At 43.8% G+C, this 25,590-nt stretch overlaps 7 protein-coding genes across 11 annotated transcripts; 5 read left to right on the top strand and 2 right to left on the bottom strand.

The window, feature by feature from the left end:
- Nucleotides 1-979: 979 nt before the first annotated feature.
- On the top strand, nucleotides 980-3,672 carry LOC128266146 (organic cation transporter-like protein). Its single transcript, XM_053002446.1, has one exon. It carries the CDS (start codon nucleotides 1,525-1,527, stop codon nucleotides 3,223-3,225), a length of 1,701 nt encoding a protein of 566 aa, XP_052858406.1. The 5' UTR covers nucleotides 980-1,524; the 3' UTR covers nucleotides 3,226-3,672.
- Nucleotides 3,673-4,900: 1,228 nt separating this feature from the next.
- On the top strand, nucleotides 4,901-7,031 carry LOC128266774 (organic cation transporter protein). Its single transcript, XM_053003512.1, has one exon. The coding sequence runs from the start codon at nucleotides 5,183-5,185 to the stop codon at nucleotides 6,827-6,829; it is 1,647 nt and encodes a 548-aa protein (XP_052859472.1). The 5' UTR covers nucleotides 4,901-5,182; the 3' UTR covers nucleotides 6,830-7,031.
- Nucleotides 7,032-7,938: 907 nt separating this feature from the next.
- On the top strand, nucleotides 7,939-10,565 carry LOC128266778 (putative flavin-containing monoamine oxidase AofH). Of its 3 annotated transcripts, XM_053003535.1 has the most exons (4): nucleotides 8,031-8,167; nucleotides 8,296-8,433; nucleotides 8,496-8,678; nucleotides 9,638-10,565. In XM_053003535.1, the coding sequence occupies exons 2-4, from the start codon at nucleotides 8,390-8,392 to the stop codon at nucleotides 10,512-10,514; spliced, it is 1,104 nt and encodes a 367-aa protein (XP_052859495.1). In that variant the 5' UTR covers nucleotides 8,031-8,167; nucleotides 8,296-8,389; the 3' UTR covers nucleotides 10,515-10,565. The 3 variants fall into 3 exon arrangements, with proteins under 3 accessions (XP_052859484.1, XP_052859495.1, XP_052859506.1); XM_053003524.1 differs by having other exon boundaries at nucleotides 7,939-8,433; XM_053003546.1 differs by lacking the exons at nucleotides 8,031-8,167; nucleotides 8,296-8,433 and having other exon boundaries at nucleotides 8,547-8,685.
- A 2,732-nt stretch (nucleotides 10,566-13,297) lies between these two features.
- On the top strand, nucleotides 13,298-18,885 carry LOC128266766 (organic cation transporter protein). The gene is made up of 7 exons (XM_053003497.1): nucleotides 13,298-14,235; nucleotides 15,998-16,444; nucleotides 16,507-16,661; nucleotides 16,891-17,059; nucleotides 17,119-17,260; nucleotides 17,347-17,500; nucleotides 17,830-18,885. Exons 1-7 carry the CDS (start codon nucleotides 14,117-14,119, stop codon nucleotides 18,363-18,365), a joined length of 1,722 nt encoding a protein of 573 aa, XP_052859457.1. The 5' UTR covers nucleotides 13,298-14,116; the 3' UTR covers nucleotides 18,366-18,885.
- Nucleotides 18,800-20,203, bottom strand: LOC128266781 (elastase-1). Of its 2 annotated transcripts, none has more exons than XM_053003571.1 (6): nucleotides 19,980-20,203; nucleotides 19,765-19,912; nucleotides 19,604-19,708; nucleotides 19,351-19,469; nucleotides 19,099-19,294; nucleotides 18,800-19,036 (listed from the first exon to the last, which is right to left on the bottom strand). In XM_053003571.1, the coding sequence occupies exons 2-6, from the start codon at nucleotides 19,887-19,889 to the stop codon at nucleotides 18,889-18,891; spliced, it is 693 nt and encodes a 230-aa protein (XP_052859531.1). In that variant the 5' UTR covers nucleotides 19,890-19,912; nucleotides 19,980-20,203; the 3' UTR covers nucleotides 18,800-18,888. The 2 variants fall into 2 exon arrangements, with proteins under 2 accessions (XP_052859531.1, XP_052859522.1); XM_053003562.1 differs by having other exon boundaries at nucleotides 19,976-20,194.
- A 482-nt stretch (nucleotides 20,204-20,685) lies between these two features.
- Nucleotides 20,686-24,189, top strand: LOC128264274 (uridine-cytidine kinase). 2 transcript variants are annotated; one of them, XM_052999685.1, is made up of 6 exons: nucleotides 20,686-21,131; nucleotides 21,405-21,550; nucleotides 21,605-21,702; nucleotides 21,763-21,811; nucleotides 23,660-23,791; nucleotides 23,940-24,189. In XM_052999685.1, the coding sequence occupies exons 1-6, from the start codon at nucleotides 20,758-20,760 to the stop codon at nucleotides 24,059-24,061; spliced, it is 921 nt and encodes a 306-aa protein (XP_052855645.1). In that variant the 5' UTR covers nucleotides 20,686-20,757; the 3' UTR covers nucleotides 24,062-24,189. The 2 variants fall into 2 exon arrangements, with proteins under 2 accessions (XP_052855645.1, XP_052855647.1); XM_052999687.1 differs by lacking the exons at nucleotides 23,660-23,791; nucleotides 23,940-24,189 and adding an exon at nucleotides 22,156-22,538 and having other exon boundaries at nucleotides 20,688-21,131.
- On the bottom strand, nucleotides 24,175-25,414 carry LOC128264290 (astacin-like). Its single transcript, XM_052999699.1, has 2 exons — nucleotides 25,011-25,414; nucleotides 24,175-24,858 (listed from the first exon to the last, which is right to left on the bottom strand). The coding sequence occupies exons 1-2, from the start codon at nucleotides 25,386-25,388 to the stop codon at nucleotides 24,340-24,342; spliced, it is 897 nt and encodes a 298-aa protein (XP_052855659.1). The 5' UTR covers nucleotides 25,389-25,414; the 3' UTR covers nucleotides 24,175-24,339.
- Nucleotides 25,415-25,590: the final 176 nt, after the last annotated feature.

Here is a 25,590-nt window from a genome sequence, read left to right on the forward strand (position 1 = left end):
CTCGTAGGGTATAGGGGAGTACTGTATTTTTTTTTAAATATTCTGGAGAACTTTTGTAAAACGAGAATTTAATGTTTGCGTTACAGACTTTTAAAAAAGTTTATGTTAAGAAAGTTTCAAACTTGGCTTGCTACACTTAGAGAAAACGCAAAAAGCCAAATTACCTAAATTTATGATATAATTACCTAAGGAAATAAGGTTAATGCCCTAAAGTGTTTGTTCGTATGTACGCCTTACTCTCAAAAACAATCTGACTCAACGAATTTTGCAAATGCATAGACTTTTTAAATTACCAATATGAATCATGGCATGTTTCCGGTTTTAGTCGACCTATAAAAAAGGGCCACTGCTTAAATTTTATATTTAATATAGTTTTTAAAAATAGAAAATAACACTTCTGAATGTGCAGTTAAGGGATGTCGAAAAATAGTTATTTTAAAAGATAAACCTAACCTAACTATTTATATTAAAAAGGTTGACTACTTACTCTTTAGCTTCCTTAAATGTTTAGGTTAGATAATAAAAAGCAAATACTGGGCATCCCCAAGTCGATACCCTCTATCCCATGGTTTCTTTTTGTTTTTGGTGAGATTCGCTTAATTGGCTGTCGGAGCGCGGCTCAATTGGAAGAGGAGAGAGCGCCAGACCTTTTGAGTGATCGCCTGATTGACGAATGGCCATACAATGTAGCGTTCGAATTTCCATTTACCTGGCTTCAGGCGGCCGTGCAAATGGAAATTGGTAGATGGTTTTCCTGCCAACAATTGGGATCGCTGTGTTAGTTGTTAGCAACACGACTAGGGGTGGCTCTGTCCTAGTCTCAGTTCCAGTCCCCCTCTACCCCCTCTCCTGGAGTGGCTGGAAGTGTAATCGTGGTATTAGAGAGCCGCTCTCCCGATTCCACTGAGAGTGCGCATGCAGCCGGCATTTGTTTGCCGTTCTTCTGTTTCGCCAACATAAACATACTCGGATATATCCGAGTACCAGAGCGGGTCGGGTATACACACAGCCATCACACCATAAGCGTTTGTTGGCCCTGTCGGTCTGGTCTCTGAGCTATTGCACTGAGCATTGGGCTTTGGTAAAATGTTGCTTAGTGCTTAGTTCGGTTCCATTGGTCTAAGGTGACGCATTGTTGGCGCAGTGCCGCTGCCGGTTTTTTTTCGCAACTCGGTTCCACTTCCTCTCTGGCCAGAAATTTTGGCAACACGTGTTGGCCGATAATTGCCGGAACGGAGAATTATACGCCGGCACTCTCTAACTGTCTCTCGCTCTAACTGATTCTCCACCGCCGGGAGCAAAGTACACGTCAACGCAGCAGAGAGTCTCGATTTTGGCACTCTATTTCTTGGGAACTGCCGAGTGTGGTTTTGTGTGTGTCGACATCACGAGATAGTGCCAAAAAGCACAGCGGTTCCGATTTAGTGATTCATTGTACCGGCGTCGCTCGAGGAAGTCAGCTGCGCGAAGACATCTGGTATTCAAATTCGCAAATTGGGAAAATAGGGAGGAAAAAACTCCGCAATGGGCTACGATGAGGCCATCGTGCATCTGGGCGAATTCGGACGCTACCAGAAGATCATCTACTTCCTCATCTGTCTGACCTCCATTCCAGTGGCCTTTCACAAGCTGGCGGGACCCTTCCTGCTGGCCAAACCCGACTTTCGGTGTGCCCTGCCCTTCGAGAACGGGAGTAGCTATGATTTGCCGCCCCACCTGTGGAACCTCTCGTATCCGCAGGACGAAGTGTGCGCCTACTACGATGTGGAGTACTCAGAGGAGTACCTAAATGGCAGCCTGCCCCGGAGCAGCAACGCAACGAAGAGCTGTTCCCGCTACGTTTACGACCAGAGCAAGTACCTGAACAGCGCCCTAACCGAATGGAATTTGGTCTGTGGCAAACAGTTTATGACCGCCATCAGTGAGAACGTGTTCATGTTCGGCGTGCTCCTGGGGAGCATTGTGTTCGGCCAACTGAGTGACAAGTACGGGCGCAAGCCCATCCTCTTTGCCTCGCTGGTCATCCAGGTGTTCTTCGGAGTGGTGGCTGGACTGGCTCCGGAGTACTTCACCTACACGCTGGCGCGACTGATGGTGGGTACCACTACGTCAGGGGTTTTCCTGGTGGCCTACGTGATCGCCATGGAGATGGTGGGGCCCGACAAGCGCCTCTACGCCGGCATCTTCGTGATGATGTTCTTCTCCGTGGGATTCATGCTGACGGCCCTGTTCGCCTACTTTGTGCACGACTGGCGTTGGCTGCAGATTGCCCTCACACTGCCGGGACTCCTCTTCCTGTCCTACTACTGGATCATTCCGGAATCCGCCCGCTGGCTACTCTCGAAGGGACGGAAAGAGTGCGCAATAGCCAATATGCAGAGGGCAGCGCGTTTCAACAAACTGGAAATCAGCAATGAGACTTTGAGTGACCTACTGGATGAGGGCGAAACGGCCGAGGACAAGGCCAAGCAGAAGCTGGGCGATCAGGATGAGAGTCCTCCGCCCTCCGTTTGGGATCTCTTCTGCTACCCCAATCTGCGCCGGAAGACGCTGCTCATCTTCTTTGACTGGCTGGTTACCAGCGGTGTGTACTACGGCCTCTCCTGGAACACCAACAATCTGGGTGGACATCACCTCTTGAATTTTGTGATCTCCGGCGCCGTGGAGATACCAGCCTATATCTTCCTGCTGCTCACCTTAAACCGCTGGGGCAGGCGATCGATCTTGTGCGGCACCTTGGTGCTGGCAGGACTCAGTCTGCTGGCAACCGTCATCATTCCGGGGAAGATGCACACGCTCATTGTGGCCTGCGCCATGCTGGGCAAGCTGGCCATCACCGCCTCCTACGGCACCGTTTACCTCTTCTCCGCCGAGCAGTTCCCGACGGTGGTGAGAACCGTGGGCATGGGCGCCGCCTCGATGGTGGCCCGCATCAGCGGCATGCTGGTGCCCTACCTCAATTTTTTGTCCACCATTTGGCAACCGCTGCCGCTGCTCCTCTGCGGCTCGTTCTCACTGGCCGCCGGACTGCTGACCCTTCTGCTGCCGGAGACGCACAACAAGCCCATGCTGGAAACCATTGCGGATGGCGAATGCTTTGGACGCAAGACCAAGGGGGATGTATACCTGGAAGCCGGCCAGCAACAGCTACGGACACCAGAGTCGCAGCCGCTGAACGGATCGGCTGACTCGAATGGAGTCAAGACCAACGGGCACAAGTTCTAGGAAATCTCATGGCTAACCCATTACTTGTTCCAGAAACTAACGAACTTTGAGACTAGTGGTTACAGGGCATCTAGAATTCGGCCAGGCCAATGGCCGGGCATTTACCGTAAAAGTGTAGACCAAGTATTATATAATTTCTGAAATCTCAAACGCAACCAAAAAAGAGAAGACAACAAGACAAAAGAAAAGAAAAGAAAAGAATAGAATGGGTAGCATCAATCATATCCACGTTAGCATTTAGCCAGAGAACAGGGTAAGATTGCCAAGAATTAGGGGTGGTTTTCCCTGGGAAATCACCTGGAAAAGTATTGAAAACTTTCTTTCTTATCCTTGTCGCTGGATAACTTATTCCTAAATCTATTTAACTATAATTTACCAATTACATATATGAGTGTATTTCATGGAGATGATTTCGTAATAAAATGTGTGTTTTTCCGAGAGATTAAATCTATTTCCTTGCCTTGTTATTGACCCCTCATAAACCCGGACTGGCCGAACTTAAAACGTGTTTCCGCTGTGTTTATTTTCGTAGCCGTGTCTTATCAGCCATTAAGACACGAGACTGTCGATGAAAAGTGGACCGCTCTGAATTCTTAATCACGAGATTACCATGTGCCCAGCTACAATGGCAGAAATAACTTGGAATGCGATTTATAATCATACGATTCTCGGGGCAAATGCATATGATTTGCATAACTCACATCTCGCCGAACACTTTGCACTTGATCTTGTTACGTGGCTGGCCGGAAAGTGGGTCGTCTATTTCCGATGGACTATTTTAGATTGCACTGCAACATGTTCTCGGAATATTTCAATTAATATTGAAACAAGCTTGCAAGTGTTTGAGATAGCAAACGCAAATACAGCAAAGAGCAGTCAACAAAATAAAAGAGAGTCCAACATTGATTAGAGCAGCAGTGTTTTAAAGAGCGTTTATTGAATATATACATGCACCAGGCATAAATACGTATACAGGGTACACATATAGTTTTATACTGACGCGGTCAAAACATTGTCAACTAATTTTGTGGGGTATTATTTATATGCATTAAGTTGGATTATTTTTGAATGTTATGAATTGGAAGTTTATTATAAAATGCTAACCCGAAACACTACAAATGTTGAGCCACTTAAACGTTTTATCTAAAAGTATGCAACAATATATTTAAAGCAAAAAAGTCCGTTATATTCATTACAAAATCGTAGTTTTTGTTTTCACTGCATACATTCAAGTCAAAATTATAAAATCTATCGAAACATATATTAGCATAAAATATTTACTACTTTTATGACCTCGACTGTTAACTCTTCTGTGAGTTTCAAGAATTTATGACAGTTTGGAATTTGAAATGAGGCTAAAATCGGATCGGTGGACTCTTTCTTTGGTCGGGAGATGTTCATGCTGGCTCTAGTTGCTTGACATCGTATGATGTCCCAGTGATTGAGGCAGCTGCAACTCCCCCCTTCATCCCTGTTTCGGAATGGAAACTATTGATACGGCGCTGATCGCTGATCAGTGAATTGGTCACAGGGTTGAACGGCCAACGGCAGCGGAGAGCTGTACCACTCACACACTCACACACACACACTGCCGGAATGATACCGCTCACACAGACAGAGAGATAGGCGGTCGTTTTGCGTTCCTCAGAACCCCCAGCGCTCTTTGTGTTTTTAGTCTGAGACTGAGGCAGCTGGCGAGCGGTTGATCGCGCGCTCTCAGATCGATTCAGTCCGAGATTCGCTGGCTGGAGACCGATGCAGCTGCAGCTGCAACCTGGTTCCGTTTCCAACCAGATTGTTGCACAATCGAACGGGTTCACGTTCACGTTCACCGGGCGTATACGCAACGCGCCGCGCTTATAAGTTAAGCATACGTCACGGAGCCGCGACCATTGAACTGCTGGCCAGTTATCGTACGACACTCGGCCGTTGACAACGCCAAATCACAGGTGTGAAAATGGGCTACGACGACGTCATCACCCACCTGGGTGAATTTGGACCCTACCAGAAGCGCATCTACTATCTCCTCTGTCTGCCGGCCATTGTCTGCGCCTTCCACAAGCTGGCGGGGGTATTCCTGCTGGCCAAGCCAGACTTCCGATGTGCCCTGCCCTTCGAGAACGGGAGTAGCTATGATCTGCCGCCCCACCTGTGGAACCTCTCGTATCCGCAGGACGAGGTGTGCGTCTACTACGATGTGGAGTACTCGGAGGAGTACCTAAATGGCAGCCTGCCCCGGAGCAGCAACGCAACCAAGAGCTGTTCCCGCTACGTTTACGACCAGAGCAAGTACCTCAACAGTGCCGTCACCGAGTGGGACATGGTGTGCAGCCGGAGTCTGCTGAGTGCCACCAGCGACTCACTGTTCATGCTGGGCGTGCTCCTGGGCAGCTTCATCTTTGGCCAGATGTCCGACAAGCTGGGACGCAAGCCCACCTTCTTCGCCTCGCTGGTGCTTCAGCTGATCTTTGGCGTGCTGGCTGCCGTGGCTCCGGAGTACTTCAGCTACACCATTTCCCGCATGATCGTGGGCGCCACGACGTCCGGGGTCTTCCTGGTGGCCTATGTGATTGCCCTGGAGATGGTGGGCTCCTCGTACCGTCTCTTCGCCGGCGTGGCCATGCAGATGTTCTTCTCCGTGGGCTTTATGCTAACCGCCGGCTTCGCCTATTTCATCCACGACTGGCGCTGGCTGCAGATTGCCCTGACGCTGCCGGGACTGCTCTTCATTTGCTACTACTGGATCATTCCGGAGTCTGCCCGCTGGCTTCTGCTCAAGGGTCGCAAGGACGAGGCCTTCGTGATTATCGAGAAGGCGGCCAAGGAGAACCGGGTCGAGATTCCCAGCGAGATCTACGAGCAGCTGGTGGACGAGGTGGCCGAGAAGAAGAAACAGGACGAACTGACGGCCTCCCAGCCGGCGGCCACCGTATTTGATCTGCTCCGGTTTCCCAATCTTCGCCGGAAAACCCTGTTGATCTTCTTCGATTGGTTTGTGAACAGCGGCGTGTACTACGGTCTGTCGTGGAACACCAATAACCTGGGTGGCAATCAACTGGTTAACTTTATGATCTCCGGTGCCGTTGAGATCCCCGGCTATGTGCTGCTACTCTTCACCCTCAACCGGTGGGGTCGTCGCTCCATCCTGTGCGGCACCATGATGGTGGCCGGGGTCAGTCTGCTGGCCACCATCTTCGTGCCCGCGGACATGAACTGGCTGATCATCGCCTGTGCCATGATAGGAAAGCTGGCCATCACCGCCTCCTACGGCACCATATACATCTTCTCGGCGGAACAGTTTCCGACGGTGGTTAGGAACGTGGGTCTGGGCGCCTCCTCTATGGTGGCACGAGTGGGCGGCATCCTGGCGCCGTACCTCAAGTTGCTGGGCGAGATCTGGCGCCCATTGCCATTGATCATCTGCGGCGCCCTGTCCCTCACCGCCGGACTGCTGTCCCTGCTGCTGCCGGAAACGCTCAACAAACCCATGCCGGAGACCATCGAGGATGGGGAGAACTTCGGCAAGAAGACGGAGCCACAAGAGTCCGCCGAGGTGGGCGGCTCCCAAGAGCTGGCCGGGATGCTCAACGAAAAGTGCGGCTAATTGAAGATCGGATTGCCAGACTGCCATTTAGCTAAATCCACTCTGATGGCCGGCCTCAATTGGGTCGCGCCCTGAGCACTTAAACGAATTTAAGCATTCTGCGCATTTCCATTCCACCAGAGAGATTTCCATTCATTCCGATTTCCCAACTCTGTTTATTTTACCTTTACAAGCGATTTAATAAAAGACAAGTAAATATAAATGCGACTTGTGTCTGCTCAGTGTGTTCAGTCTGTTCAACGAACTTTATGACAACTTTGTTTATTGAGGCGCGTCTCAGGCGCTGGGGCGATAATACTTCGCTCATTATAAAAATTAGGTCTAAATGGTCGCAGCTGATAAGAAAAATGTCCAATCTCATTGAGTGCAAGCTCCTAATGCACTTGCTCGACAGCGAAAGTCTCGCCAGCATATGTTTCTATTTCAAATTGGTACTAATTATAGCCATCGAAGGTCCCTTCACAAATCAGTGGCAAAGATAAAACTGATTACTGTCAACGGTGTCAATGATAAGGAAACCAAAGCAACAAACGCACATGAACACAGCCTCGTTAAGGTCACATTTCAGGGGACTGCTCAAGTATGTACATCATTTCGATATCTTTTAAAAAAACTAGGAATGACTTTCACATATGGTTCAACGACCTATAAGAAACTATCACATAAATATTTTGTTGACAAAAAAGTTTAATAAACAATAATAAACAGATAAAGTTTGATAAATCTATATTCTATCCACAAAGAATGAAAGTACTAGCTTTAAACAAATATTGAAACTTAAGGGGCAGTTTGGGCAAATTATTTATAATATTGATATAAAAACTCTCTTATTGTATTATTACAATTTTCGTGGTTAAAAAGCTATCAGTCTATCAGAGTTCTGATTTTGATTAAACTTATCTTGAGTGCCAGAAGTGGCGTGGTCGTGCCTACTTAATTTATCAAACCAAAAGAAAATTGCTATAAATAGAAAGCCGCAAGCATAAACCAACAACTGCTTATAAATTAATATTAACAGTCGACTTATCTACCCTTGAACGACGGAATGATTTTATGTTGGAAGATATTGAATGATGAGCCTAAAGGTATACCCTAACATTCGGGAACAATACTCTCAAACTGTGCCGAGCATGTCAAACTGCCTTGGCGGAAGCTTTCACATTTTTCAAATAAAATGAATGTTAAAATTGCCTACCAGCTGCACAGCGTGGAAACGGGGTTCAAATGGATCTGCCCTTTGGCACACAGACTCCGGAACTAGACGTACTGATTGTGGGAGCGGGTCTTTCGGGACTGGCCTCTGCCCTGAAAATCCTGTCCAAGGAGAGCACCCTGAAGGTGAGGATCATCGAGGCGGGCGATCGATTGGGGGGCCAGCTGGGCCAGAATGGCACCAGACTTGTGGATGGCGAGCAGAAGGATATGCTGGACTTCCTGACCCTAATCCAACTGTCACCCCGGCGCAGAAGGAGCGACAATGGCAGGCTGCTAAGGTGCTGGGATCTGGATCGAGGACTCACCGCTCTGCCGGCCAAATTCGAGCTGGGACGCTACATAGAAATGTTGGACCTGCGGATGCCCAAGTTTCGCTCCAAGCGTTTCAAGTGGGTTAAGGATTATCATCATTATTTTTTGTAGTACTTTGATTTAAATTTATTTGGTAAAGCCTTCGGGAACGAGTGTCCAACATGGAACAGCATATCTGCCACCATCTGTTCTTTAGCAAGTCGCGAAACTTTATGCTCAACCTGGTGGAACTGGTATGTGGTGTTCCTGCCAACGAAGTAGACTACGATGTCTTCATGTCCGTATGCAGTTCTTGTGGAGGCCTCAAAACGATGATTGACTTGTAAGGGGTAATATCATTCAAATGGGAAAAATTATAGAAACATTTTCATAAAGAATTAGATTTCTTCAAGGATACAAATTCAAACTAAAAAACTGTTTTAAATAATAATGTTTTGAATATTTATAAATTTTCCTAGTTTTCTTAATAGTTTTTTTACTAGTAGAAAATTGTAAAGCTATTTATATAATTTTTTTATTTATTTTTTAAAGGTGATTGGCATATTTTATGGTCTTAAATTTATGTGGTATTTGTTTCCAAGAACAAACAGCCAGAAATTAAGGTGCTTTCCTGAATAGGAATGCTTAACTTTTTGGCAGATTAAATGGTTTGTTCTGTTTAATGCGCTGATTGCTAAAAAGATATGTCGTTATGACGTTATGCAACAATATAGCGTCTTGTACTCAATCCAGGCTTTAAGTGTTTTTTCCTCTCTAGTTTTTATAATTTAATCTAATTATTTGATTTTAATTTGATTGCTTTTGTGAGCTGAGTGTTCCAGCATTTATTCTTAACATGTTATAGTATAAAAAGTATTTATTGTGTAAGTGTCTTAGTTTCACGAAATAAATGTCTGAAAGTTGCTTAAACTAAAGTTTAAAAATAATTATAAGGCAGTAATCAAAATATATAAGCATTTTTAAGTGCAAAACACATTCTGAAACAATGATAAAAAGGGGCCTGCTACCCCAGTTGAGCATCTGCCTTTGAAAAAAAGATTGATTACTACTTGATGTAGTTATATTGAATAGATCATGTATGTGTCAACCGATTACCACACCTCAGTGTACTCCTATTATAGGTTTACGTATTACCCTTAACTGATTTTGATTGATTAGCTCGTAACAATCCATCAGGTTTTATCTTTCCATCAAAATATAATTTATTTCCCACAATTAACTTTTTTCCGCTAATATAATTAATTGACCCCATTAAATATTAATAACTCCCCTCGTCTTTAGCTACTTCACCTACCCGAGCAGCTTCTATGAGGTTTCCACGCAGCATTTGATCGAGAACATATTGGAGCAGATGCAGTTCATCACCATTACACTCAACTGTAGGGCCGTGAAGGTGGAGCACTTCAAGAACTATGTCCAGGTGACTGATGAGCTGGCGCAGAAGCACACGGCTCAGGCTGTGATCCTGGCCATACCCTGGAACAAGGTGCAGAAGCTGGAGTTTGAGCCACGCATTCCAAAGACCTTTGTGCCACCTTCGGCAACTAAAGCTGGCCAAAAACCCTGCCGCCTGATCACCCAGTTCCACCTGCGATATGGCAAATCCGTTTGGGCGGAGCTCGGTTACTCCGGCAACTTTCTCAGCTCCCGGCCGCTGGTCAGTGGACACGAGTGTCGAATGTCCACCCTCTGCGGTTACATGCTGCACTCGCCGGAGGAGCAGGACGATGTCCTGGAGGACGTGTTGGATCTGCTTTCGGCCCAGTTTGGCGAGGAAATGCGTCAGCCTCTGGAGTGGCAGAGCTCAACCGACGAGCTAAACACGGCGATGCACAAGCCGCAGACAAAGCCCTGGCATCGGATAATCTGGTCCAGTTCCTCGGCCGTGGGCACCAGCTATCGCAGCCTGATGGGTGGAGCGGTGCAGAGTGGTGTCCGGGCAGCTGTCAACGCCCTCTTTGTGGTCCGACCCCAGGTGGTCAGCTGGAAGGACATGCTCGACGAGCGGCCAAAGAGTCCAAACGAAGAGGTTCGAACCGGCAGACTCAGGGGTCTGCTCAGTCGCCTCAATCTCTACAACGTGACCTTCTACAGCTTCTTTGTTCTCGGACTCATCTGGCTGCTGAATCTCGGCTACGCCAGGGCATCCGCATCCTAGAGGATTACACACGTGTGGCCATAGAAATTAAAGTACCCGTTTTGAATGCGACCATAGTCTGGGCATTAGTCTGGGGGGAATAAGTAGTCGAGTGTCATGCCTTAGACACGCTCATTGAATTTAGTGAGTCTAGCAACGCCTCGATTTGTACAAAATCGTGCACAATTCTCGGCCCATTTCGTCGGCAATCATTCACTTAAGCTTCGCCAACGCCTGGCTGGCTAAATTGTGCTGTCTTCGTAAGTAGGAATTATCATCTGAAAGGTTGTCACAGATGCTGCGGGGTAAGGTATCGAGTGGAATTTTGTGGCACAATTAGGTAGTTTATAATTATTTTTGGGAGGTTTCGTTTAAATAATAAATCATGCAATATTGCAACCATTTACAACCTTTTAAAACTATATATTTACAAGCATTGATTTCATTTTGGTTTATCACTTTTTCATCATTAAAGCTGGGCTTTTGTTGTGGCACGTAAAGTGTACTTTTATGTTTAATAACTGTCAAAACTCGAATAAATATTAACTTACTTTTTTTTGCCTTCAAAGTGGTTTTTTTCTACAGAGTTAACAACAATTTGTATGGCTTAAAAAAAAATTAAACAAACAATTCAATAACTTCAGCAATCTTTTATCTTACTTTATGGAAATGGAAAAAGCATTTTTTGAGTAGCAATTAACATGAAATGAAATATAAACTTTATATTTACTTAAAGAATTTTGTTTTACAATGTTAACAATATTTTTTCCCTGTGCAGTTTTTGCTGAGCCATTTCTAAATTAGGCTTGACATCTCCTTAAATTGCCATATATCTCTTTGTGACAATGCTTATTAAATTATAAAGAAATCTGGGCGATTATCTAGATGAGGTGGCTATTATTAGATTAGCACCCAGTGAATTGGCCGATGGCCTCAAAGCTCGGAAACGTAAGACTTGAAGGCACCACCCCATTGAAGAATTATAGATATCCGTATGTTTAATGCACGTGCCTTTGGAAAACAATGAAAGCCAAATGAAAATAATACTGGGTTCCAGCCCAATCCAGCGACAATCGAATTGTTAATGGCGGCACGCCCATGTGCATCACAACATGCGAACGGGCTAGGAACATAAAGCTCTAATTGCGGCTAGAATACAGGTATTCTAGGTAGATAGAACCGTTAGTACGGCCAACTCTCGAGCGAATTTCACAGATGAATAGAATGCGCCTGGGAAGCGACTAAAGCCGAACAAGTGAAAAACAATTGCGGCAAGGCTAAAATTAGAATGCGATAACAAAGAAATCCATAATTGGAATGTGCGGAATATATGCCACAATCCCATCCAATCCCATCCCATCCCATACAATACCATCACCCACCAATGTCAATCTCTATCTTTAGCTTGTCCCGCAGGGTTAGTAGTTAAGATATTGACGTCGATCGGTTTATTGAGCTCAATTGATCTTGGCCAGAGTCGAGTACTCTCGATGCTCACCGATAACGCAGGTTAACCTTAATCGAATCACTTTATAAGGTCACTGCGTAGAAATCCGGTTAGGCTTTAATCATCCCGACTCAGAGTTCTGGTTTAAGTTGGTTCAAATACAAACTATCTATTACTAGATTCATTCACAAGTCAGCCAAAAGAATATGAAAATATGAGTAGGCAATTTTTCAACATTGTTCCCAACAATCCCATTCAGAAATGCGCTCTGCTCTTTGGGAATTTCGAATAGCGCAACTCGAAAACAAAAATGTAAACAACACCCGACAAAACACTCTCGAATGTCGCCAAAGCAAATGGGAATATTGTAATGAAATTCAGAGACAACGGAATTAAAAGGCCTGTTAATGTAAATATATATCATGAGGTTCGGGTAGCGCGAGTTTAATGGATTGTAAGGGATTTACTGAAGAGGGAGAGGTTAGGACCATATGTTCAAGTGTTCGGGAGTGTATTTAAATGTTTTCTTGTTGTTTGACGCATTTATAATGAGCTGTCCCAGCAAGAAACGTTCTTTGTTGGTACTTTTTTTGGTCTGGATGTTAAAATTATAACGCACATTTTCAAAAAATGCTAGACAATATGAGAAAATTTAAATGTTTACATGAAAACTCAATGTTTTTAATAGGTATCAAACCTCTTTCATCAGTTCATCAAGTTATTGTACACCAGAAATAAAGAAATATTAATTAAATATAACCCTATATATATAGTCCAATAAATTGCTCACCCTAAAAACGTAATTCGCCTACGGTTCGTTGAAAAATGCAATTACATATTGAGTAATTTGTCTGAAAAAATTAACTACGCTTTAAATCTAATAATACGTTTATACTAATTCTGGAAATTTGACAACGGCAGCTGCCACAAATACACACATCTTTGGTATTTTCAAATTATTCAATTAGTACCCCAAGCATACTCAAAAAATCAGAGCTTTCCTTGGTTATTTTGACATTCGCCGAGAATCTCTCTTCAGACGCTCTATGACTGTGATTAATTTTTTGTTATATTTGTTGTTAATGCTTGCACTCGAATTCGAAAAAAAAGAAACAGCATAAATACATATGCCGCCTCGAGTATTTGGATCGGGAAGAGCCGAGCGATCCCGAGTGAATCACAGACGGCAGGGGCGGCACTGACCGAGTGCGATGTTAGTACCGCCTCAGCCCCTACCGCTCCCCCTTCCCACTTCCCCTTCCCCATCCACCCATCCCCTTAGCACCACCAAATGGCAGAGTGAAGCGGCAAACAAAACGCTGCGATCGGACTCCCGTGGGCTTAGTTTGTGAGACGCTCCCGAAGCGACAAGTAGTTGATAGCAATATCGGCGAAAACCGGCAAGAGAACGCAACTGCACGCGTTGCATTGGCAGCACCAAAAAAAAAAAAAATAAATAAATAAATAAGAATACCCCTCGAAAATATTTTTCATGTTTATTTTAACTTGAGGGAAATTTTATTTCGAACACAACAACAACCGAGTACTGAAAACAAAAAAGGAAAAGCAAAAAGGAAAAAGCAAAAAGCAAAAAAACAATAAAAACGTGTCGCTGTCCGTCAAAGCGAAGCGCTCCCATGTGCTGCATTACCAATTGAAAAAACATAAACAGCGAGCCCGAGGAGAAATGGGAAAATAGAACCAGCCGATAGATAAACAGCCACTGCAGGAACGTCAACAGAGTCCCAAAACCAAAAATATTACGGACTGCGACGGCGACTGCAGACGAGGGCGAAAGTGAAAGTGATCAGTATATCAGTCAGTGGGAGCGGAGGAGCGTCTTATCTGCATCTGGAACTCGCGGTGTGAATGCACCCTGACGGATCCTCGATTAGGTGCCTAAGCCAGATCCGAATCTCCATCAACGAATCCAAATCCAGACTTTTTGTTTTTGCGCCAAATCAAAAATAGATTGTACCAAGCCAAGGAATCCAAGTTCAGTGTCAGAGAAGACACAAAACCTCCCCTGCAATCTGCAATATTCGTTCGTTTGCGTGGGGTCAGTCGTCTGCCTCGCAGAACATCATTATCATCATCATCATCATCATCATCTTTTGGGAGGGTGTGATTTCGAATATTGAATACCGCAAGCAGCTGTGATACTGCATCTTTCAACATGACCCAATCGAGAGAATCGAATCCGGAGAAGAGTCGCGAGCTCATCAGCGAGGAGGGCATGAAGGATCTGCTCACCAAACAGCTGGAAATCGTGGGCAGCGGCGGAGCATTTGTCTGGTAAGCAGATCAAATACTCTAAGAAATATTATTTTAATAGCGCTAAAAACTTGGAAAGGAAAAAAATTAATGTTTTATATGCTGAACCCTCTTCGTAGGAAGGTTACCAATCCTTTAGAAACTTTAAACAGGTTCTAAATAAGCTAACATTTTCATGTAAGGCTTTAAATAGTTGTAATTAAAATGGAAATATTTACTATTACTTAAATTTTTCTTTATTTTTATTTACTATAATAATGTTTCATGGAAAATGAGGTTCTGGACCTTTTTATCAAGTGCATACATAACCAGTTCTAATAATTTTGTTTTTAATTAAATAACGGATTGTGGCATTTAAGCGATACTTTTTATTTATTTATTTTGTATTTATTTATTTGGCACAAATTGTAATGATTCAGATTTTACTGCTTTTAAAATTTTGCGTAAATAGAAGATGTATATTTAAACTTAAAACATCCTTTAATGCTTCTAAATCGATTATTTTGCCAATTTGAGGCCACTCTGCATTAGTTTGCAATCAGGTCTTTGCTTGCTATCAAGGTTTCAACGATTTTATTTAGATCATTGGCTCTGTGCGGAAAGTGGGAATCAAATTTCTGACATATTTCGTTTGAAGTTGAGGAAGCAGTTTTTTAGCTCGGCTTGAATCAGGTTCCACTTGACCCACTTCATGACGAATGCAATGCGCTGGCTTTTAAAGGTTGAGCTTTTAGAAATTGTTGACATTCGTCAGGGTGGTACACTTTTCTCCCCGCGATTGGTGCTTAAACCGATTTAATTAGTTTTTCCGCTTGATTGGGCGCAATGCAATTAGAACCGTGAGTGTGGATTGGCACCCCATCTTAACCACAAGCTACTCACCACAATTAAGCCCAAAATCAATTAACTTTTTGCATCAGTTTGCTGGGGTATACTTTCGCAGCTGTGGTAATAGGTGGGTAGGTAGCCCCTTCCTGATGTTAATTTTAGGCCGGGATCGAAGAGTCATCCAGCTGGGTTCCAATCGTGGGGCAACGGTCATGTGGGCGATCGCCCGGTATAAGATTTAAATATAGAATGGAAATCTGGCATATCAGCGCACATTGTATGTGTGCGGTACTACATACTCTATTAGGCGCAGTGTAAGCGGGCGATGTGGGATCGTGGCGATCGAGTACCGGTTCCATTACCCACATCGGGATTGGGCCATGTAATGGATCCTAACCGATAAGCACTCCGGCTGGAGGACGCGAGCACTTAAAGTCATTCAACTGAGTCATGTGAGGAAGTCCTATAAACTACAGTCTTTACCCCCGAATAGTTGGGTGTGACTTAAATTTCGACGATCTTCGCGGAACTCTACGTGCTGGAGGGTGGTGGAGTCACGTGAAAAAGTCGGATATGTAGATATTGCGCATTGCGTTCCGGTTACCCGATTTGTTTAATGATTTACGACAACACTGCCGTTCGCTAAATATGCTCTGACGAATCTTTAACTGCCATTAAGTGATTATGTGAGCGGCATACATAACCAGGCCGAATCATTCGCCCAAAAACCTTCGCAGCTTTGTTTTTACTCGGATGTTTTGATTGGCGTTATTATTTGCATTCCAACGAGCAGTTAGCCAAGCGGTGTCAATGTGCGACCGATTGGAGTTGCGTGTTGTAAACAATTTGTCCGGATTCGAGATGTAGTATCTGGCGAAAACAAAATCCCAATTAGCAGTTCCCCATCGGCAAATAAGTTATTGTCACTTTACGTTACTTTTTCCCTTACCTTCAGGGCCATCTTCTTTCTGTGCGTAACGCCCAACATATTGAACGGCTTCCATGTGTCCTCCTACACGCTGCTGGGCCACCTGCCCGATGACCAGTGGTGCGGCATCTCGGACCTGCAGGATGCCAATTGGACACTGGCCCAGAAGCGGGAGATCGCGGGGAAGGGCTTGGAGACCGGGGGATGCACGGTGTGGGATTGGAACTATGGGCATTTGGCCAAGATGTCCTACGAGGCGGCCCTCAATTACACCAGCCACCTGTCGGAGATCGCCCAGCCGGCCGAGGTGTCCTGCAAGGCGAAGGGTCGCCACGAGTTCGCCAATCCGGAGAGCACCTTCGTCTCCGACTGGGACCTAACCTGCGACAGGAGCATCCAGCGTACTTCCGCTCAGGTTTCCATTTCACTGGGAAAGTTCTGTGGCTCCTTTTCCTTTGGCATCCTGGCGGACAAGTGAGTTTACAAATGGTTGCTTTTTATGGAATCAAACTAACTGACTTCTGGTATCTTTGCAGATTTGGTCGTAAAACCTCGTTTACCCTGGGCGCTGCCTTCTTCATTGTCGGTAGCTTCTTTTGCACCTTCTCGCCCTGGTACAGTCTCTTCCTGGCAGGACGATTTGCTCTGGGAGCAGCTTCCTCCGGACTGTTCTATCCTGCCTTCACCATGAGTAAGTCATTTAGCTCTAAAAGAAGTATTGATGTTCAGCCGCCTTATAAAAGTCATGCCCTAACATAACACAGAATGCATTATTGTGTGCTACATACTGCACAACTGTTAACAAGATAAGACACAGTTTGGTTTTAGTTATCTGAAACATTTTCTAACTTCAGATAATAATCGCTGAGCAAAAATGCACCTTTTATATAAATTAATTTAATATTTTACCTATATTTCAGTTGTTGAGAACATCTGCTTGAAGCACCGTTCCTGGATGTCCATAGCCTTCTCAGCCTCCTATCCGGTGGGCATGATTATCCTGGCCATTGTTGGCTACATCATCCAGCCGTGGAGGCATCTGCAACTGGCCCTGACCATTCCCTCGCTCCTGCTCATTCTAAACTGCTAGTAAGTTGGCCTAATATAGTTTAATTTGTTCGATTCTGAAACTAATAACTTGACCTTAGCTTGATGAATGAGTCACCACGCTGGCTGATCACAAACCAACGATACGATCGCGTCTACAAGATTCTGTTCAGACAGCCCAGCCACTACCAAGTTCAGCCCGCAGTTGCATCCTCCGCTGCAGTCGTCACCGATAAGAAGTTGGTGAGTGCAAAGTTCCCAGAACATATATATAGATATTTATGTCTGCTTGCCAAGCTGAAAGCTCACCAAATCTTTTGCCATTGCAGCTGGAGCCGGAAGTGGGCTTCTCGCTGGGGGCGAAGCTTAGGAATGGTCCCCTTAAGTCCATCATTGAGTTGTATGCTAATCCCAGCGTACGCAAGATGATCTTCGCCTCGTATTTCATGTTCTGCGTAACCTCGCTGAGTTACTATGTGACGGGTGAGTAGTTTATCAGGCAATTCCTGTTTTAACCAGAACTTACAGTTTAAAAGTGAGAGTTAATTTCGACATTTAATTTAAGTTTTTTTATTTTTGCAATTTGTTAAATTTGTAATCTTAGATAAATGTTATAAACTCTCGACTATGTATTCAGAGCCAGAAATACATATCTAAAGATTATTGTAAAACTTGTAATAAAGGCGAATTCTTTAGCCTTACCTATATGTGCCTGAAATACCATTATATGGGTAGAAACACATTTAAGAAAGCATCGGGCAAAATTAAATTAATAAACTTTAACAAGCTTTTCAAATTATTGATTTTTGCAGCTCTGAATGCCGCCAATTTGTCAGTGTCAAGGTATCTGTACATCATTGGAACCGGACTGGTGGACATACCCTCGTACCTGGTGCCGGTGATAATGCTCCGCTTCACGGGTCGTCGCCTCACCACCATGTTCCTGTTCCTGTGGACGGGCGTGTCCCTGCTGCTGGTCCTCTCCGTTCCCGCCGGCAGCACCACCTGGATCGTGGCCTTCGCCATGCTGGGTCGCTTCGGCATCAGCGCCACCTACTCGGTGGTGACGCTCTACACAGCCGAGCTGTATCCCACCCAGATACGGAACTCGGCCCTGGGCACCTGCTCGACCTTCGCCCACGTGGGCTCCATTTCGGCCCCCTATGTGGTCGATTGCCTGGGAGCCCTGGGCTGGTACATTCCAACCACGATCTGCGGCTGCTGCGTTCTAGTAGCTGGCCTGCTGACCCTCACCCTTCCGGAAACCAGCACGGGGAAGCTGTCCGACAAGGTGGAGAACACTCCGGCCCCGGCCTCCTCCCCGGCAGAGCAGCCCGAGAAGCACTGATCGCAGCAGACTTCCTTTGCAACTAGGTTAAATTCCATTTACACGACTTGATTTGTCAGCACACGAGACATTTTTAAATTTATAAAGTTAACAAACTTACCTAATTCTTTATAACTGATTTTTAACCTAAGAGACTTTTAGCCATTTAGTTTTAATAATTTAAAATCAACAAAACTTCTTTACCTCAGGTTTGCTATTTAAAATATTCAGAGATGAAAAGCACCTAATACATAATAAACTTAAAGTACCTGATTTTGGGCAAAATTATTATAAATAAAAAAAAAAGTTATGTTCAGTTTTTAAGGGTACATCTCTGAGAATAAAAAAAGACATGCTGATAAATCAAACCGTGGAAATGGTCATTATAGTTAGTCTAATACAAAGTTCTAGACATATATTATTACCTAGCCTAAGTTCGTTATTAGTCCGTGCTATTTCTGCATTGTTCAAGTATACATATATTCATAACTGTTCTGTTTGATATCGCATAATAAATATACTATTTATACGTTTCGCCAGAGATCTAAAACTGCACCAGCAGTTGGACCCATTCGTAGTATGGTTTGGTCACTGTATAGATGCTGGGCATACCTTGGATGCCACAAGTCAGTCCGTGGGACACAAGGCCGTAGATATAGTCCTTCCCGCCATAAGGACAGATCAATGGGCCGCTAATGGAACGAATTAGTTAACTTAGTTTCAAGTTGTAAATACATCGTAACCTAAAGATTACCCAGAATCTCCTTGACAGGAATCCTGATTGTTGCCCAGGGCACACACCGTATTCGCTCCATTCTGGGGCGCCCAGATGTGTCCTATAATATCCCGACACTTTTGATTGCCAATCACCCGAACTTCGGCTTCAAAAAGTCTCTTTTGACAGGGTCCAGCATGTTGGGTTGCTCCATAGCCAATAATGCGACAGGATTCTGTGCTTTTCAAGAACTAACGATAGTGTCAATATGCGGGCTGCTGAGAGACTTACCATTTTGGTCTGGTTTCATGCCCTGTGGTGGCAGTTGGGCGAAACGGAGGCCATTGCTCACGGCACTCCAATAGCGACGTTTCATATACAACAGAGCTATATCGTTCCGAAAGTTTGAGCTACATAAGAAGATTATTATAAATAAGTAAGTCGAAATCAATAGACATTGGACTGGTTGAGTCAATTTCAGTTTCTATAGTTCTCAGATCTCTCTTAAAGGAGAGTATTAAACTTGACTCAACGGATTACTCACGGTTGGAAGTAAATATACTCGGCGCTTTCTAGACCATATGGTTCCAGCTCCCCAATGTTTTCAATATTCTCATGGCCAATAAAGGCAGCAACATTGTGAATGTTTCTAAAAACAGAAAAATAGTCCGATCTAAGAAGGTCCTTCGCAAACTGCAGACTTACTTCCTCCAAACACAATGAGCTGCGGACAATATCCATCGATCGCTGATAAGGCTGCCACCGCAAAAATGTCGATAAGAAACTCCGATCGTGGTATTTCCCGTAATTATGTCTTGTAAGGAGACCATGAAGGGGTATTTACTTGTGCTCCCTTTAAATTAAGTTCAATTGTTAAATTTAGTGGCTTATGCGAGTGAGTTTAGAAGTGTACTGCCCACGGTTGACACGATCCGACCTCCGACGATAGGCACTGCCTGGCAGGAATTAGATCCAAAATTAATTAAGTCACTCAACAACAGTAGATAAAACCATATCCAGGGGCTGAAATCTTGAGCAGCCTTCATGATTGGGATTTGAAAAGACACTGACATATGACCGTCAGCAGGTTGCTAATAGAGAAACAGTTACTATGCAAATACACGTATAAAAAGCATTCTCAGGCACTCGAACAAGAGCCCAAGCTGTGCAAATATTTCCAACTTTAATGCGTTGGTAATTGTTTTCAAATCTCAACGCGCCGGCGTCAGCAATGTCTATATATGTATAGGAATTTGCATTAACTGCATGTATATACTTATTATTTCATTGCTTTAAAATTCCATTAAAACCTTATTTAAAAGTTTAAAACATGACGTGGTTCAAATCAAAGTAACGAACATTGTTCTTATTCGGACAGTGTGGCAACGCTCCACTTCCGGAATATCGATAAAATATTGATTCTGTGAGAAATTAAAAGTAGCAAGAAAGTATCGTTAGAGATGGGTTTGTGTTTTGCAGAGAAATGTTACCGAAATGTCGAACTAACAGAGAAATGTTAGCGAAACGTCGAACTAACAGAAACAGAGAGAGATGGATGGATAAATATCGATAGTCCCTGCCAAACATTGATAAGACCGATATTTTGAAATTTATGCTGTCATCGATGTTTTTCCACCTCTAATCAGCTGTTTGCGTGGGTAAAAAGAGGCATTTTTCAACTGTTCGATTTCCTTAAAAATGCAGGACTTGAAAAAAGGGGACTCGCTGCGACTTCCCAACGGCGACGGAACAGCCAACGATGAGGTCAAGTCCCCGTTTCTGATCGGCGTGGCCGGCGGAACGGCCAGCGGCAAGTCGACGGTCTGCAAGAAGATAATGGAGCAGCTGGGTCAGGCGGAAATGGATCACACGCAGCGCCAGGTGGTGTCCATCAGCCAGGACAGCTTCTACCGGGAACTGACGGCCGCCGAGAAGGCCAAGGCCCAGAAGGGCCTTTTCAACTTTGACCATCCGGACGCTTTTAACGAGGAGCTCATGTTCAGCACTTTACAAAACATCCTTCAGGGCCATAAAGTGGAGATTCCCAGCTACGACTACCGCACCAATTCGCTGTGAGTAGCTACCGGGGAATATGTAAGCTCCAGCATCTTTCATATTTGAATATAGGCTTTCCCTATGACTATAAGTATATATAGTCTTGTTAATTCCTGGGTAATCATTATTTCGGGAACTATCAGCTTATTGGCCCCATTAGATTAATGGGATCTTTCTAAACACGTTTATTGGTAGACAAGCAGAAATAGTAAATGTTTTAAAGAGAGAACGCTCTGTGAAATGAGAAAGAATAAGAATGTTTTAGTTATAATGCTTTATTTTCCCCATAGAGACTTTGAAAACATGCTGGTTATCTACCCAGCCGATGTGGTCTTGTTTGAGGGCATCCTGGTCTTTTACTTTCCGAAAATACGCGACCTATTCCACATGAAGCTGTTCGTGGACACAGACTCCGATACCAGATTGGCCAGAAGAGGTGAGTCGTGGCTTTGCCTAATTCCGAATAATATATAAAAAAACCTTCTACTAGTGCCACGTGATATAAATGAGCGTGGCCGTGATCTGGACGCAGTGCTCACCCAGTACATGACTTTCGTGAAGCCCGCCTTCGAGGAATTCTGCTCGCCCGTAAGTAACGCCTTTCAAAGTGCCATAACTTATTACAAATCAACCACTCCCTCTTTTTAGACGAAAAAGTTTGCTGACGTTATTATACCGCGAGGCGCCGACAACACAGGTGAGGCAGCAGCACCCAGACACCTGTCCACTTTAGTTTATTTTCTATGCCCCTACAAAACACACTCTTACACTCTAAGCGTTTGTAGTGTCTCGTTGAGTTGGTTGCCCAATAACCATAGATTTAGCAATTGTTCTTTTGTTTCTGGTTCTATTAACCCGTCCGAGGACAACAAGACCTTACCACATAGAATGCTTGATGTTTACATACATTTAAGTACTACATGCCTATCAACATTTCTATCCCCTCTTTGTTTTTCCTTCATCTCTGTTAATTGTATCTCTTGCGTTACGATTTTCCGTTCTTTTCGTTTTGTTCCTGTTGTTTTATTGTATTTCTTGCAGTTGCCATTGATCTTATTGTACACCATATCGGGGAGATTCTCGCCACCACCAACAGCGCACAGCACAGCAACACAGTCAGGGTGGCGGCGTCCAGCATGAAGCGAGATCACTAATCGCAATTATAAACTCGCTTCTGGGGCGGCCACTTCCTCGTCCTAACGCCGCGTCTTGAGCTTGTACTAATTGCCAAAAACTAAAGCCCGAAAACTTATGAAAGATATAGAAAACCAAGGCGCCGCAGCACACTAAGACAAATGTCCATTAATAAGCGCCGGCATCGCTTCTCATTTGGTCTTCTCATCGTAACCAATTAGCGTAGTCTTAAGATTAAAAGTATCTTTAGTATCTACTTGCATATGTTCAACAATACATGGTAGTGTGTATGTAAGCTCGTTTCTGTTCATCAAGATAACCCAACCTACGTTAGCGTTCCCAGTCTAACTCTGGTCTTATGTTATAGCATCAATTTAAATGATAAAGTTAATATTGATCCCTGGGGTCTAACCTGGTGCCTAGCCCCAAATCTGGTTACCTTCCGAGGTCTTAAGCACTCTACTCACCAAACCACACGTGTTACACATCTAACTATTGTATCTATATTTACATGCCCGATACTTCGTTAACCACTCTAATCAAATTAATATTTGTTGATGCTTTGTTACAAGTATATGTTAATACGAAACCTTTACCAGCTCAATTTCCGTTACTACTTTCAAACTCTGTAAGACTTTAAAAATTTGTGACTGATTTCGGTTTCTATCTGTATAGTTCTGCATAGTTTTCCGATATTTACAGATTAAACTGTCCTTAAAATAATAACAAATAGTTAACTCATTCCTAAAACTCAATTATAAACATTTTCTGCTTATCTATTTCTAACCTTTTTCAACTCAATATCCCTTATAAAATGTTATATTTATAAAATTGCATCACTAAATGTCATATTTCTAGATAAAGCACTTTCGAAACTGTCAAATCGAAACTATATAGTTTCAATATAAGCAATGGTTCCAAAAGCAATACGTTTGAATGAAAATACAATTTCTGTTGTAGGGATATCTTTCCCATTTTACCTTAGTACCGGGCATCTCAAAAGTCAGCTCCTGCGGCTTTAGTTTTTCTAAATCGTTGGTACTATAAACACTTTATGCCAGTCTCAAATATACAAATGCTAGGATAGACTATTGCCTAGCAGGGCCTGAAGATAAATCGGTGTTTCATTTAGTAAGTACATAACCAGCTGATTTAAAGCACACGACACAACAGAGTAACAAATAACAGAATATGCCGCCCAGCTTAGATGCGATTAAGTAATAGATCCTACTAACTAGAGCTAGATTAAGTCCTTGGCTTAGACAAGACCGCTTGGATCGGGGGAGCTCTGGAGGAGCAGCAAGGTAAGTGGATAGTTTCACGTTGAGTTGCAATGCTTACGAAAATGCAGCATTACGATTTGATACAAATTAATTGACTGTGAATTAATTGTGCATTCTTTTACTTTCAGTGGCCATCGATTTGATCGTTCAGCACATCCGGGATTTTCTGAACAATCGCTCTCGCCACGGATCGACCGGAAACATGGCACTCTACATGAATCTGGACTTGAATGCAACGAGTGCTGGTTTCGCGGGCCCAGGTAAGGCCACCATCCAAAAGGCGCGTCCCCACTAACCGTCCGCTGACTGGAGCGGATCACCCCGGATTACTAATTACCCCATGCATGCGATCGGACCCTTGCTGTAAATATAGTACCTTCTGTTATGCTTTGTGTTTCTCCGTGAAAGATGGAAGCGAGAGCCACCTCGGCACCTACAACGCCATCCGGCGGTTCTCCACGCTCTGCAAAGAGCTCAACATGCAGGGCAACTTCTTCTTCGAGACGAACAAGAACCTGCCCCACCACTAGGCTGGAATGGCTTTCGAATCCCCGGAGCAGTACAACCCACGGCAGTCATAGCCGAATGTTAATTCTGTAACCAAATATTGTACCCATAGATATATTTTTTCAGTAAATCGAAGTTGAGTTATAAATTATTTATTCGGGATTTGGAAAAGTTAATCGTAAATGAAATGGCTCTAAAAGTATTTGCGGACAAAATTTGTATAATTTGATAAGCTTTAGAAAAAGTAATATTATTTGCGCTTTATAAGACATTTACCAATTTATGTTAAAATATTTGCTATTTATTTGAATAGCTTTTTTTCGGATTTGTTAGTACAATTGTACATGGCGTTGATCTTTCGCAAATCACCTGCGCTAAATCCGTGTCGATTACCCATCTTTCTGGCATCAGGAGTGTTGAGCAATGGCACCAGCGTGGGCAAAACATTCCTGGAGAAGGCATAGGGCGAGTAGTGCATCACACTGGCGTAGTCGTAATCCACGCCAAAGCTGGAATGATTGTGTGGGTGGCCCTTAACAAAGTTCTGCTCTTTGCCAGGCATAATGTTTTCGTGTATAACCATTATATAGGAATCTCGGTCATGGCGACTTTGCTCATGAAGGAAGCCAACGGCGTGCATCAGCTCGTGGATCGCAGTTCCGTAATCACGTAGACATCCCGAAGACTGCAGATTCACCTGCTGGGCGCCACCAATGCGTCCAACGGAACTATGACATCCCGTTACAATATTTGTAATCAAAATGTAATCTTTTTCTGTTGTCCTGGGCACAAAACGCACACAGGTCTTGGTATGATATTCCTGAAAAAGATTTAATAACTTTAAATTGTAATTCATTTCGACGCTATAAAAGTGCAAAGTTTTATGTAGATAAAATAAAATATTGAAAATTCGTTAGGAGTTCAAAACTTGGGAGTCACCAAATATTTGATGAAATTTTCTAAAATTGTTACCTTAAAAGCATGGTTAATAAATTTCAAATCCTGCGGTGTAAACGATTCATCGAGCACGTAGGGCACCACGCCGCCCGTCCAACGATAACTTAACGACCGCTTCCCAGATCGGGCATATTTAAAACTCTTTGGAAATAAGATATCTCCCTCAAAGTAAGTACCCAGTTCCTCGGGGTTCTGAGGCGAATCCTTGTTGTAAGCCTCGACCAAAGCTCCTGTGATTTCGAAATCCGGATTGGCAAATGCGCTTTCGTCGAGATCCGACAGGTCAATAATGTCCTCAGAGTCCATATACTCCAGGGGCATGGAATATCCCAGCGAAATAAATGGAAGAATTAGGAGCAAGATCAACACTTGTTTACTTTGCGACTTCTTCATCTTGGTTAGTTTTTCAACTGCTGTGATATCCAGCCCAGTTAACTGGCATTATATAGTCTTTACAAGACCTACCAAAATAGATCACTAGTTAGTGATTTTTTTTCTTATTTATTTGTTTCTATTTATACCAAACTTATTTGTTAAACGATAAGGCTTGGCTGCAGTTTCAATTTTAATAAGTTAGCATTTGCTTATCTAGTAA

Source organism: Drosophila gunungcola, chromosome 3R (genome assembly GCF_025200985.1).
Source record: "Drosophila gunungcola strain Sukarami chromosome 3R, Dgunungcola_SK_2, whole genome shotgun sequence".
In the NCBI taxonomy this organism is placed as follows: domain Eukaryota; kingdom Metazoa; phylum Arthropoda; class Insecta; order Diptera; family Drosophilidae; genus Drosophila; species Drosophila gunungcola.

Excerpts from the sequence above, each read along its gene's own strand:
- LOC128264274 (XM_052999685.1), top strand. The coding sequence starts at position 20,758 with ATGCAGGACTTGAAAAAAGGGGACTCGCTGCGACTTCCCAACGGCGAC. Across the intron at positions 21,132-21,404 it reads GACTACCGCACCAATTCGCT|AGACTTTGAAAACATGCTGG; the intron begins GTGAGTAGCTAC and ends TTTTCCCCATAG. Across the intron at positions 23,792-23,939 it reads TGCTGGTTTCGCGGGCCCAG|ATGGAAGCGAGAGCCACCTC; the intron begins GTAAGGCCACCA and ends TCTCCGTGAAAG.
- LOC128264290 (XM_052999699.1), bottom strand. The coding sequence starts at position 25,388 with ATGAAGAAGTCGCAAAGTAAACAAGTGTTGATCTTGCTCCTAATTCTT. Across the intron at positions 24,859-25,010 it reads TTATTAACCATGCTTTTAAG|GAATATCATACCAAGACCTG; the intron begins GTAACAATTTTA and ends AATCTTTTTCAG.
- LOC128266766 (XM_053003497.1), top strand. The coding sequence starts at position 14,117 with ATGACCCAATCGAGAGAATCGAATCCGGAGAAGAGTCGCGAGCTCATC. Across the intron at positions 16,445-16,506 it reads TTTGGCATCCTGGCGGACAA|ATTTGGTCGTAAAACCTCGT; the intron begins GTGAGTTTACAA and ends GTATCTTTGCAG. Across the intron at positions 17,501-17,829 it reads GCTGAGTTACTATGTGACGG|CTCTGAATGCCGCCAATTTG; the intron begins GTGAGTAGTTTA and ends TGATTTTTGCAG.
- LOC128266774 (XM_053003512.1), top strand. The coding sequence starts at position 5,183 with ATGGGCTACGACGACGTCATCACCCACCTGGGTGAATTTGGACCCTAC.
- LOC128266146 (XM_053002446.1), top strand. The coding sequence starts at position 1,525 with ATGGGCTACGATGAGGCCATCGTGCATCTGGGCGAATTCGGACGCTAC.
- LOC128266781 (XM_053003562.1), bottom strand. The coding sequence starts at position 20,132 with ATGTCAGTGTCTTTTCAAATCCCAATCATGAAGGCTGCTCAAGATTTC. Across the intron at positions 19,709-19,764 it reads GCTCATTGTGTTTGGAGGAA|AAACATTCACAATGTTGCTG; the intron begins GTAAGTCTGCAG and ends TTCTGTTTTTAG. Across the intron at positions 19,295-19,350 it reads CATGAAACCAGACCAAAATG|AATCCTGTCGCATTATTGGC; the intron begins GTAAGTCTCTCA and ends TGAAAAGCACAG.
- LOC128266778 (XM_053003524.1), top strand. The coding sequence starts at position 8,054 with ATGGATCTGCCCTTTGGCACACAGACTCCGGAACTAGACGTACTGATT. Across the intron at positions 8,434-8,495 it reads TTTCGCTCCAAGCGTTTCAA|CCTTCGGGAACGAGTGTCCA; the intron begins GTGGGTTAAGGA and ends TATTTGGTAAAG. Across the intron at positions 8,679-9,637 it reads CTCAAAACGATGATTGACTT|CTACTTCACCTACCCGAGCA; the intron begins GTAAGGGGTAAT and ends CCTCGTCTTTAG.